We start from the raw sequence: 12,563 nt of genomic DNA on the forward strand, positions 1-12,563 counted from the left end.
GCCACACCATTTAAAAGTTTCTAGAAACGTCTCTGCAAGCTCATGTGGTGAAAAGGGGTCAGGATATCAATACAACGATCAGTTTCATGTCCTTCTTTACGTTCTCACTGTCACGTTAGTGTTTAAATAGATTATGCTTCATCATTTATAAAGCAGCATGATTTATTTTTGATGTGCTCCTGAGATGTTAATTTTGGTTTATTGTCCAATAACAACAACAACTAAGATGTTTGTGAAGGCAAAATCAATTTCATTATTAGCTCCTTATTTCAGAAAAACATCAATGGAAGTCACGTTTATAGGATATGATATATTATATGGAGCATACACATTTAAGACATGTGTATGTGGTCAGAAAAAGAAAAAGTAGTGAAAAACTAGACATACATGAATAACAGACACGTACATATCAGTATTATTACTCCTGCCTCTGCGACCCGGATAAAGCGGATGAAGATGGATGGATGAGTATTATTATTGTTAATAGGCAAATTCAAGTTAGTTGGATTCCAACATGGATTTAATATTCTTTATATGAAAAATTTATTAATAAAAGCAATTAAATTATTTAAATCCTGGACTTTATGTACTAATAACAGAAAAATCTCTTACATCAAAACGTTTGTAAATTAACACATACGTTACAAATCTTTAAAATACCCTGTAATTCTCATGAATATTCTGCATTGCTGTGGAAACAAATTACTGAATAAATCGGTTGTGTTCGAAATGTGTTGTTTCATATTACTACAGTATATATTACAGTTTTGATAAATGCAAAAGCAAACGCAAAGTAAACCTTCGTGTATTATGTAACACACTCCTTATAGTAGCCTATTTAATTTAAAATGTATTTTTGATATATCAGGTTTTTGTGGTGCATATGAGAAAAATATAGGCAGTCAGTTAAATAAATTATAAAATTAAATTTTAAAAATGTATTTAATTTATTATGTCTTTCTCGGGTTGACTCTATGAACGGGATATGTTTCAAAAAATAAAACAAAATATTTACAGTGTTTACACGTGTGAAGCTCGTAAGGAAGCAGCCAATCGGCTCTATGAGTTTACGGCAACTGGCCGATCGAACATTACGTCAGCGTAACGAACACAAATGAAAGCGCTTGTGTAACCATACTCGACAAACACTGAGGGCGGCGTGGACGGTTTTCACTCACCCCTCTTTAAGACTCCACCTACCGACACAGTCCTAACACTTAAAACCAGCGCACCGAAGAAATTTAAACTCGTTTCATCGATAGCCAATCAGCGCCTCTGTAGTACTCTCTCGCCGTGGAGCCGTCCAATCAGTGACGCGTTGCTCTTTGTTGTTGCGATGACATGAAAACATTGTTGTTGCTGCTGCGGAGACTCACGGACAGACGAGCAGGAAGGACGGAAGGTTCTCGGGGCTTCCTTCAGGTCCGGGTTTAGTTATTATCATTTTTTTTTATTTTTTAGAAAAAAAGGTGGCAGTTTTTGTCTGTAAAGGAGCCGCGGGAGCAGCCATGTCGGTCAATATGGAAGAACTGAGGCACCAAGTGATGATAAACCAGTTTGTTTTGACGGCTGGCTGCGCCGCGGATCAGGCGAAGCAGCTCCTCCAGGCGGCCCACTGGCAGTTCGAGGTGAGTGTGAGGTTTATTTACACGTTGAGTCCTTTTATTAACCCCCACGCGTGATTTGGTGTACAAAGAGGTGCCCGTGAACTCGCTGTGGTGATTGTTTTGAGGATTTCCCGTGCTGCCTCGCTGCCATGCGCTCCCGGGGCTAGCGTTAGCCGCCTAGCCGCGCTGAGGACGTGGTGTTCGATGCTTTTTGTTTACATTCTCCGTCGCCTCGCCGTTAAGCTAGCTGCTGTTAGCCGGGCAGAGCGGTAGTGCGCTCGGGTTGGACCAGGGCTGTGTAAGGAGTAGAGCGGTGTTTATTTTGGCGTGGAGATGCTGATAAGATAAGATGCGCTGTTTTTCATCCGCTCGCATTACTCACAGATCATAAACTACAGGTCAGGCTTGTTTACCGTCAGAGCTCGCAGGGTGATCTGATGGATCAGCCCCTCCCTGCCCAGCTCAAAAACAATCGTTTCATCACGTTTCCTGTGTGAGTTTCTGGAAGCACAGCGAGCGGCTCTCTGCCTGTTTGTGTCCGCTTCACGGAGCGGATAAAGAGGTCAGACCGTGCGTGCTCCCCGCTAAGCGCCCTGACATTGATCCCGGTGCTTCTCGGTTATATATAGACCGATTAAGATGCATTATCCTTCCAGCTGTTCCTATACACGGACCTCCGTGTGCCATTAACACCTATTAGAAGTTGAAGCTGGCTGGTGGAGGTCAGTTTGAGCTGTTTCTTCGCAGTTTTCCCAACGTGGCGCTCGTGTCTCTAATTATGATTCAAAGCCGAGAAGTCCTCCTCTAACAGGGCGAGGCAGGCCAGCGGATAACAGAAGACGAGCCTTTAGCTGCTCGTTGTGTTTAGTGGGAGTCATAAAATGCGTGGTTGAGCTGCTGGTTCTCCTCTTTTTCCCCTCTCATGAAGAAAGTGGGTCCCATGATATTAATCTGATACGCATGCCGGGGACGTGACTGTTTACTGGGCCTGTGATGGTCAGGCTAATAATTCAATAAAGCGTACAGTGTAAATACACAGGCCAGCTGTAAGTCATTACAGAGGGCTCTGTGCTCACTGGAAAATGAAAAGTAGCCACTATTGATCAGATTTTGTTGAACAACAAACTTGGAAATTTCTATGAAGTGACGGTCAGGCTCCCTCTGCTCCTCACTGGTTTCCTCTTTCATTGCTAAACAGGCCTGAGCTTGTTTCCTTCATGTGCTGCAGCACAGAGCGCTGTGTTTTCGCCAGCTTATGAAGAAAACACACTCGCACTCGTGTTTGAAATCCTCCTCAGCCTCTCTCTAACCACCGATCACAGATTGTGGATCGGATTAAGACTTGGGGATTTTCCTTTTCATGGATCCAAAATGTTAATTGAATGATCTCAGACTGGATCGCTGGAAGAAGTCTGACATTTTTATTTTGGCCTATCTTTAAAAAGCAGAAATGCACAGACTGTGCTGAGCCTGATAAGGCAGCATTGGCAGTCCATCAGCCATTCCTGAAAAGTTGTTTCACTACGGTTCTGTGCTGCCTCACCTCACAGCAATTTGTGAACGTTATTCTTATTCAATGAAATAAATAAAGGATAAAAAAAAAGATTTAGGTGTACCCAGGTCCTGTTTACAACTTCTGGTCCCATCTGTCTGCGTTTGTGTGGATGATTTCTCCTTGACCACCTTCCAGAACATCTTACTGACATTTCATCAAACGCACCCATCCGCAGCATTGACCTGCTGAACAGCTAACGGTCACCTGAGCTTCCACACCTCTGTCTGTTGCAGCCAGGTGCTGCACCGGGAGGGGAGGAGGCGGTGGTGATGTTTGGAGTACTGTCAGGAGTTGGGGTTATGACTGTGATTGGCTGACTTGTTTATTTGGAAAAAAGTGCTGTGCGCTGCTACTTTGTGTGTGTGACTGGAAACTGGGATTAAGGAGTGTTGTTGTGTCTCTGGGGTGAGTCACTAACCTTCACGTTACCTGGCCAACATAATACAGCTGAATCCTGGAAGACAACGCCGAGGGAGAAGCACGGGTTATAGGCGCAACCTTGGTGTGAAGGATGTGGGCGTTCCTCGCGTCTGAGATGCCGGACTTGCAGTAGACCTCAGTCCCACCACGCTAACATGTCCCCACAGCAAACTGTTATTTTGTTTTGGTGTTTGCTGAACGAAGAGAATCAAGCTGCAGTTCCTCTAACGTCCACTGGAGGCTCCAGCAGTTAGTCAGTCCCCATAGACTCCCATGTTAGAACATTCCAGCAGAAATCAACAGGTTTACAGCCTGATACACAAACTCGTTCAGTCTCTGTGGACAATTTCCTCTTTTAGAACAATCGTCCAGGTGTTTACGTTCACGCTGGATGTCCTGCTGACTCACAGGTCAAAAATAATCTGTATTTATCTTGCCTGTGTCACTTGCCTCTCACTGACATCATACAGACCCAAGAGTAGAAGTTTCAAAGTTTACATTTATGGGGAAAGATTGAATGATGTTAAGGAACCGCGTGACCACAGACCTTCAGCCTGTCTGTCAGCCGGCTGTGAAGAGACGCACGGACCTTAAATAATCCTGAGATTTAACCTGTGGACGAGTAACTGGAGTAACGAAGTTGGTGGAAGACGTTTGTTTGAGGGGAAAGAAAGCTTTTGAAAACAGACCCGAGCGCTGAGTGACGTTGGCAGGTCCAGATGAGTGTTTTGTGTTGATTATCATGTTGATGATGATGACTGTGTTTGTACAGTGTTGACTCGTTCTGAGCGAACACGGTGACACGTGAGGAGCCCGAAGCAGGAAATGTGTTCATGCTGTTTTTGTAAAATTACTACAATGACAATGAAAATAGCTGCTGATTAACTTCCTGTCGAACCGCCCGGTTTGCCCCTTTGCTGAAAGAGGAAGTTTCTTTTTCTGTTGGAGCTTCTGTTTTTTTTTGTCCTTGGTCATGAGGCACTAGAGTGAAAGTAAAAGCCGTCACGCTGCCGTGAACCGTTTTCCCTCTGCAAGGACTTTTAAAGACACTCGCAGGTTACGGAGTTTCCTGCAACAAACCAGAAAATTAAACGAGACGAGACAAAGAGCGGCTCTTCGCACAATAGCGGCCGAGCACTTTCGCTCTTTGAGATGGGTGTCACGTTGTACGGCAGACATTCCTGCGCCACCGCTGTTGTTAAACAGCCAGGGCTGGGGGGAGGGGGAGGGAAGGGCACGGCATTCATTCAAGTGTTGGGAACAAAAAGAAGAAACTGAGCTGCAAAACAAGCTCACGCTCCCTGTTCAGACCACAGGAGCTCTGCAGTCCCACAGTTACTGCAGACATTGAACTCAGCAAACACCACATTCAGTGATTTTTATCTGTTATGCACGGTTAAATATTGTGCTGGTTTTAATGTTCCTGCACGTTGAAGATGCTGGGAACAGTGGAGCTCCGAGGTGTTCGAGTCCTTAGTGCAGAAATCAGTCCACTGGCTGTCTCAGTTTTAAGTGTTGGGAATGGAAAGTCTAAAGTGGTCCTCCCTGGTCAGTTCCCACCTGTGGGATGACTCCGCCCCCCCACAACATTGCTGGGGGGGGGTCCCTTGGGTCCTCGGGAAATGTTTTGTAGCGTCGGGTCGGCCCGGTGTTTCTCCTTCTGCAATCACAGCGTGCGTTTGAGTTCACAACAAAGACGATGCGTACGTGAAGCCAACTCGTTTCCCTGTTTGCACAATCAGGAGACGCACTGTTTACATTTCAGGCTGCTGTGAGGGAAAGCTGGAAAAGTTCGCTCGTGTTTTGTCTTCTGAAAACTTGCAGACCTTCAGAGATACGAGTGTTTGAGTCAGTCCAACCCAGCTCAATGTCACACAGGACGAAACAGGACACGCTGATGAGACTCTTTGTTTCTTACTTCACTGCCAGTGTTTCTGCACCACAGCTGCTTAAATCCGAACACTTTCAGCGTGTTTCTGCAAACATGAAACTAAACGTCTTTTTGGGTTTTGTGAGGTTGTCTCTGGCGGTTAATGCCCCGAGACAGGAAATGAAAAATGATGTGACACATGAGTCGATGATCATCGATAAGTCAGTCCTTTTATAACTGATCAGTTTGGGTATGTTATCAATGCTTCCAGGCGCGATGACCTCGGCTGCTTCAGGTGGTTTGGCTGTGAAATAAGCTCGTTTTCGTTCTGTGGCTTTAAAAATGTTGTCAGCTCTGCAGGAAGCTGCAGATCATTTCTTCAGAAACAGAAAGTCTGGTTTTTGTTCGCCTCCCTCGAGGTTTCACTCCCAGCAGCTCTGCAGAAAAAAGAGTCTCTGCGGTCTGATGACTCAGTTTCAGGTCGCAGCGTGGAGATGATACGTTTAGCCCTTTGTGTTAACGATGGTGAAAGGTGGGGGTATGGGGCGGCCCTTCCTGTCTGAGGTTTTGGGGGAAATGAATGCGTCCTGCTTGCTCTCCATGTGGAAACGTAACTCGTCCTTCTGCCTCTCTTTCTGTCTGCAGACGGCCTTGAGCTCCTTCTTCCAGGAGGCCAACGTCCCCGGGCATCACCACCAGATGGTAAGTGCGTGAAAACGTTACTAAACACAACGATTTTATGAAAGTCTTCTGTGGTTGTGGTTGGATGGTGGGGGTTCAGCGTGGCGATCCACAGGCTGCCGTTCAGACATCAGGAAGCAGTTCGATGGTCCACGCCATTCCTTCTTCCTGCATCTGCCGGTTGGTTTAGTCACAGAGAGCAGCAGAAGGTGGAGGGCGAGCTGCTCGCACAGACGCTGTGTTTGTGTTTGAGCGCTGTTAGGACGACGGGCGTGTGCAGCCATAATAACTGTTTAATCTCCAACTGCAGCCCTGTAATTTAATAATTACCGGCTTAGAAAGAGAAAATGTGCAGACCTGCGTCACAGTGAGCAGACAGGTGTGTGTGTGCGTGCGTGTGTGTGTGTGTGCGTGTGTGTGTGTGTGTGTGTGTGTGCGTGTGTGTGTGTGTGTTGAGTGCGTGTGTGTGTGTGCGTGTGGTGTGTGCGTGGTGTGTGATGTGTGTCGTGTGTCGTGTAGTGTGTGTCGTGCGTGGCGTGTGGTACGTGGGTGTGCATGTGTAGTCGTGTATCTGCGATCTTTATAAATCATCCTGCCTCTGCCTCCCTGGAGTCTGATCCTCGGTCGTGCTGCGACGCCTAGCAGCAGGGCGTTTTTGTTTTCATTCCTCCTCCTCTGGTTTGTGTGCACGCGTTGGGAGGGGGGGGGGGGGGGGGTGTTGAGGCAGCAGGCTGCTTTGTTGTTATTTTGGGTGACATCATCTTCATCATCTGCACTGAAGCAACTCAGCGCTCTGAGCGAGCATCAGCTGCCCAACTTCCTCCCGGGTGCACAGGAGGAGGAGGGAGCGGCGATGTGGAGCCTTTATTGTGAAAGTAATGAGTTTGTTTGAGGCTCAGAAAATGGCAGAGTTTGGACTTTTTGCCGTAAGAACAAATATTGACAAATTTAGTGGAATATTTTAGAAAAATGTAAAAAATATTTTGAGTACAAACAGTTTTTCAGAGTATGGGGGAAATGGGAATCCACATGTGTGTCTGTAAACTGATCAACTATTAAAGATAACACTGAAGTCTTGAGGAAATAAAAAGCTCCGCGGGAACCAGCCGAGCGGCTTCTTCTCCTTCTTAGACGCCTCGGAGATTAATGAGAGAGCGTGTGTGCACGTGCAGCAGCGCCTCAGAGAGTTAATAAGAACCAATCGATCCTGTTCCTGAGGATCATTTTTGACTCGTAAGTAAAAGTTTGATTATTTGGCTCTGTGTGAGGTCACGTGGCGCCCGGCAAGCTGGTGTTTTTGTTCTTGGTCCAACGTCATCAGTGCGATGCATCAACACGCAGCACACCACAGAACCGGTTCTCCGAGGCTCACGGGAAATCTACAGAGGCGAGGCCGTTTGTAACGAACACGCCGATCCGGCCTGAACAGCAACAGGAAAATGCCCGCAGGTTTACCGCCTCTGCACGCCGTGCACCTCGGCGCTGAAACAACACACCTGGCTGTTTACGTCGGGAAGGAGGCCTTTCGCCGGCTCATCGTGAACATGTGAGAAGGCGGAGCTCCAACAGGCAGCGTAAAAGTCACTGTGGTCATCCCGCTGTTGTTTTGGTGACACAGATCTGTGGCTGCAGGCGCAACTGTTTGTTTCTCCGAATTGACGTCGCTAAACATCACCTCATGAGATGGGCGTGTCGCACGCCGTAAAAGGAAGGGGAAGGGCTAAAAGGTCTGCACCTGAGACTCGGGTTCAACCATCTGTACCACATATGGAGGGTAATTAATGTCAGTTTTATCTCGGGCGCTGGTGGAGACTCCAGGAAGTTCCTGCGACCTGCCAACAGACGGTTATTGCCCCCCCCAGTAAACCATAAACATAAAAAAATATATAAATATGGGTGCAGCCAGCGTGTCGTCGTGGCTCGGGTTTTGTTCCACCGTGTTGGTTTATTGTCTGCAGACTCGCAGATGCTGACCTCATTAAAACGAAGCTGTTTAATAATCTTATTTTCATTGAGCAGCATGTGTGGCTCCGCCTCCAGCAGCCTTAGAAAGTCTGGGTCGTCCAATGGCCCTCCTGACTTTCCTTCGGTGTGTGTGTGTGTGTGTGTGTGTGTGTGTGTGTGTGTGTGTGTGTGTCTGTGTTTGTGTTTGTGTGTGTGTGTGTGTGTGTGTGTGTGTGTCTGTGTGTGTGTCTGTGTGTGTGTGTGTATGTGTGTGTGGGTGGGTGCGTGTGTGTGTGCGTCTTCTCATTAAATCTCCTGCCTCTGCCTCCCTGGATCTGATCCTCGGTCGTGCTGGGACGCCTGCAGCAGGCGTGTTTTGTTTTCATTCCTCCTCCTCTGGTTTGTGTGCACGCGTTGGGAGGGGTGTGTGTGTGTGTGTGTGTGTGTGTGTGTGTGTGTGTGTGTGTGTGTGTCAGCAGAGCTCCAACTCTTTACAGTTCAGGTTTTTCTTCTTCTGACTTCACATTAAAGCATTTGAAGTTTTACAACAAGTCCTCCAGGCTTTTATTTTGAAACCATCCTCCCTCTCTCTCCTCTTCCTGCAGATGTGCACTCCCAGAAACACCCCCGCCACACCACCCAACTTCCCCGATGCCATCACCATGTTCTCCAAACTGCGGGCGTCCGAGTGTGGCTCCGGCAGTGGGCCCTCCCAGGTGTCCATGGCGTGCTCTCCACCGACTCACTCCTCCACGGCGGGATTCGGCTCCTTCTGGGCGTCCTCGCCACCCAGCCACCAGCCGGCCTGGCTGCCCCCATCATCGCCCACGGGTCACCACATGCATCACAATCACTACCACCACATGCAACAGACTCCTATGTGGCCCCCCGTCTCCCAGCCCAACGGCTCCCAGCAGCCCCCTGTTGTATCGGCGCTTCATGGACAGAGATGAGGCTGAGCGGCGGGCTGAGTGAGCTCGGGCAGGGCGGGAGGGTCTGGGGTTTTAGGGGCGGGAGGGGGGAGGATTTCTTGTTTCTCGTTTCTCTGAACTGAACACGAGCAGTTTGGCTTTGCTGCGAGCCGGAGGGCGACACTGGAGGGTCTCCGAGGACACTGAGAAACTGAACCCAGCCACGCTCTGAGCAGAACCCCAACAGAGCACTTACGGAGGATCGGAGCCATGAGACGTGATTTTTAGAGACTCTCTTTTCATTTGTCAGAAAAAAATCAGACAGGAAGTCGACAATAAACCAGCAGACCAAGAGGAGGACGAATCAGACGTGTGTGTGTTTGGAGTACAGATGTGCATCAACAGGTCAGCTACAAAGTTTCCGCCCGGGCTGCAGACACTAACGTGATGTCAGAGACGATCCCAGTTTGTGCTTCTCACTGAGTGCCGAGTTGTTTAAGGAGGTTTTTCTGAGCTGGATGGAAAAATGTTGAGTTTGCTGCACACCTGCCAGATGTGAACACAGCTGGAAGTGAGAAACTGTGCCTGAGGCAGAAAATTTAAAATAAATGTAATCTTGTTTATGTCCAATGATTCTTTTTTTTTTTTGTCGTTCTCTTCACGATTCCTGTTTCCACCTCCTGAATCTACAGATTTTTAATTCCACTTACAAATAAATAAAACTAAACACGTGCTCTGATTCTTTCACATCTGCTGATGTGATGAAATAAACCGCAGATATGAGAAGGTTGGACAGAACGTGACGTCCTCAGGCTTCATCTGACAGTCAAAGCGTTACCTTTGTGCACAGCTGAGGTTCTTTCAGAATGATTCAGGCTTTTCTTTACTATTTAAATCAAAAATTGGACTTAAATCAACAAGTTTGTGTTTTGTCATGGAAACTGTAACACCATCATAGACTGTATATAAAAGATGGACATCACCCATAAATTTGAAACGTCCTGTTTTAAAACATTCAGTTGGCGACTTTTACTGAGTGACTTTGACCATAAACTTATCAGGAAAGTACAGCTGAGGTCAGAGGTCAAGTAAGTAAAAGAGTCGCCCCCTGTTGGGCATTAGCAGGAATGCATCATTTTCAATATTCACGCCCAGAAGCCACATCAGTCTTTCATGAGCAGTGCGTGCATGTGCTTCGGGGCACAAATTAAAAAAACGAAACCTAAATATCTCCTCCTTTTTAAAAAAAAATTCGTATCTTTGTTTGGATTGAGATCTTTCATCTTTATCGTGCAGCAGATTTGATATTTTTCCATTGCACTGATATAGATGCACCGATGTAGACGAGCTCAGTAATGTTCGCCGACGTCTGTGGGTGGGGTCAGCTGTGATGATGAGCTGAGTGCGGCGAATAAATGACAGAAGAAGAAGAAGGTCAAAAATGAGCTGAGATGGAAAGTTTGCAATAAGCTGCTGATGTGAAGCCGGATTAGAGAGCAGAACTCGAGCTTTTCTGGGTTGTAAATAAAAAGATTCCAGTTGAACTTCTGAGAGCGCTTCTATTTTTTTTTTTTTTCTAATGTCAGCTCCTCCGCCATGTGTCTGCGAGAGGTTAAAGGTCGACTCAGCAATTTCCACACAACCTTTCAGACACTCAAACGCTCCTACCTCCACCTGAGTGAGTGGGCGGGGCCCCGCGCTCGCTCTGAATGTACTCCGCAGGACTTCCTGTTTGACAAGTCCTGCATGCGTCACGGCGAGTAAAATAAAGTTGCGTTTACGTCACGAGGAAGAGGAGTGAGGAGTTTTCAGGTTTTGTTCTGACAATCAGCCGTTCGTGAACCGCGTTTATTCGCTGCAGGAGGGGCGTGTCGGTCGCTGACATCGGAGACTCTCAGATTTAAATGATGCGAGGGAACTCGAGCGCTGTGAGCTAACAGGCTAAACGCTCAGCTTTACGGCAACGCCTGCACGCTGTCAGACTTTAATGTGGCGTAACGCTGTCGAAACGCTGTTTACGCCAAATTCCTTTTTACAAAGCGAGGACGCTTTCAGCAGAACGTCGCGGCGCTGAAATGGTGGGAAAATTGTTGCCACAGTCTGGTTTCCCTCTGAGGAGCCCACGCGTTAACCCTGAAACTGAACTTTATGAAGAGATTTGCTTAAAATGAACTAAGAACAGATTCTTAATCAATCGTTAACAGTTTAATCGACACTGCTTCGATTGTTGGAGCCTCGATCGGCTCCACTGGTGGAAGCGTAACCGAGTATTTAGAGTTAAAGATGTAAACGTAACAGTCTTACAGCTGAGTCGTTGGAAAAGTTTAAGTGTGAAACATTTGGACTGAAAATCAACTAATGATCGGCTGATCGATCCCTTTTAAAGTTGAATGATTTCCAGTCCATCATGTCAGTAAACGCAAGTTTGGCTTTAAAAAACTTGGAAAATCTGATTTTTTCCAAGTACAAAATTTCACATTTGCGACTGAACCCACCAAAGCTTTGGTTTATGGGCTCAGTCGTTGGTGGATCGCACAGCCGCCGCCAGCTTTTCCACAGTGAAACGCGGAGGTCAGTGGACGCTTTTCAGGGTCGGAGCTTTTAAAGAGACCTTTTCCTAAAAGTCTTATCTCTGATGATGCGTTCGCTGACCTCAGGGCAAATTTTTTCCAGTCTGAACTCGTTCTGGACGAGTTGAGGCAAATGAGGAGCGGCTGGAAGGTGACCTCCCGCCTGGTTTGTTGTTGGCGACGATCCGCGGGGTTCGGAGGCTCTGTTTGAGATTCCCGCAGCGTGGATTAACCGGCCTGTCCACTCTGCTCCTACTCTTGTTTTTGCATCATATTTTAGGCCTTTCAAATCCAGCCGAGGACTTTACAAACTGGTCGAAGGGTCATTAAAAGATGTTTTTAGCTCTGGTCACTTCCTCACAGACTCTGATCCACGACTCTGTTTTAGAGATTTCGCTCATGTACTTTTTTTTTCACTTCCTTTGTTTAAATTTGTATTTATATGTTTAATAAAACAACTTCTGATGTGTACTTCCTCTGGGCTCTTCTGTCTTTCTTGGCAGTGTTTAGTCACGCCACACCTATTTTAGTTTTACTGTAAGAGCGAAAGAAAGACGGTTGTACTTCTTTGCATTTGAGCGACTGAAGTTTGAGGAAGGATGTGGTCGGGCCGGGTGTCAAACTGAAGAGTCAGTAAGAACCAAAGTAACGTGGATTAATGAGCCGCTGCTGAAAGTGAAGCGAACGCAGCTATGTGACACATGTAAATAAGGAAGGATACGCCATCACACGAACGGGACGAGATTTCAGGAACTTTTTACTGTCGGAGCAGCTCCAGTCTGACGAGTTCACAGCGTCCTCCGCTTGACTGATGTGAACTTTAAAGGCCTGCTTGGCCACATTTAATATAACCCTGCTGGGCTCTTAGCCAGGCATCGGCCATAACCTTCAAATGGTTCAAATGAGCAGTTATAAAATACATTTTTCCACATTATATCATCATGAAGCAGTTAGCCTACAGTGACCACAGTCTGCTCACACTGGTGCTGAAGACAAAATATTCAC

The 12,563-nt window shown here is 46.9% G+C and overlaps 1 protein-coding gene across 1 annotated transcript; it reads left to right on the forward strand.

Annotated features, from left to right (window-relative positions):
• The first annotated feature begins 1,264 nt into the window (after positions 1–1,264).
• ubald2 (UBA-like domain containing 2) lies at positions 1,265–12,033 on the forward strand. Its single transcript, XM_005947982.3, has 3 exons — positions 1,265–1,628; positions 6,098–6,154; positions 8,683–12,033. The coding sequence occupies exons 1-3, from the start codon at positions 1,509–1,511 to the stop codon at positions 9,028–9,030; spliced, it is 525 nt and encodes a 174-aa protein (XP_005948044.1). The 5' UTR covers positions 1,265–1,508; the 3' UTR covers positions 9,031–12,033.
• The last annotated feature ends 530 nt before the right edge of the window (positions 12,034–12,563 follow it).

The sequence above is a fragment of the Haplochromis burtoni genome, unplaced genomic scaffold (genome assembly GCF_018398535.1).
Source record: "Haplochromis burtoni strain Fernald_Lab_line unplaced genomic scaffold, NCSU_Asbu1 Contig_400, whole genome shotgun sequence".
In the NCBI taxonomy this organism is placed as follows: Eukaryota; Metazoa; Chordata; class Actinopteri; order Cichliformes; family Cichlidae; genus Haplochromis; species Haplochromis burtoni.

Bases quoted from the DNA above. Each gene is read 5' to 3' on its own strand.
- ubald2 (XM_005947982.3), top strand. From the start codon at position 1,509: ATGTCGGTCAATATGGAAGAACTGAGGCACCAAGTGATGATAAACCAG. The intron at 1,629-6,097 runs GTGAGTGTGAGG...TTCTGTCTGCAG, and splicing joins CGGCCCACTGGCAGTTCGAG to ACGGCCTTGAGCTCCTTCTT. The intron at 6,155-8,682 runs GTAAGTGCGTGA...CTCTTCCTGCAG, and splicing joins CCGGGCATCACCACCAGATG to ATGTGCACTCCCAGAAACAC.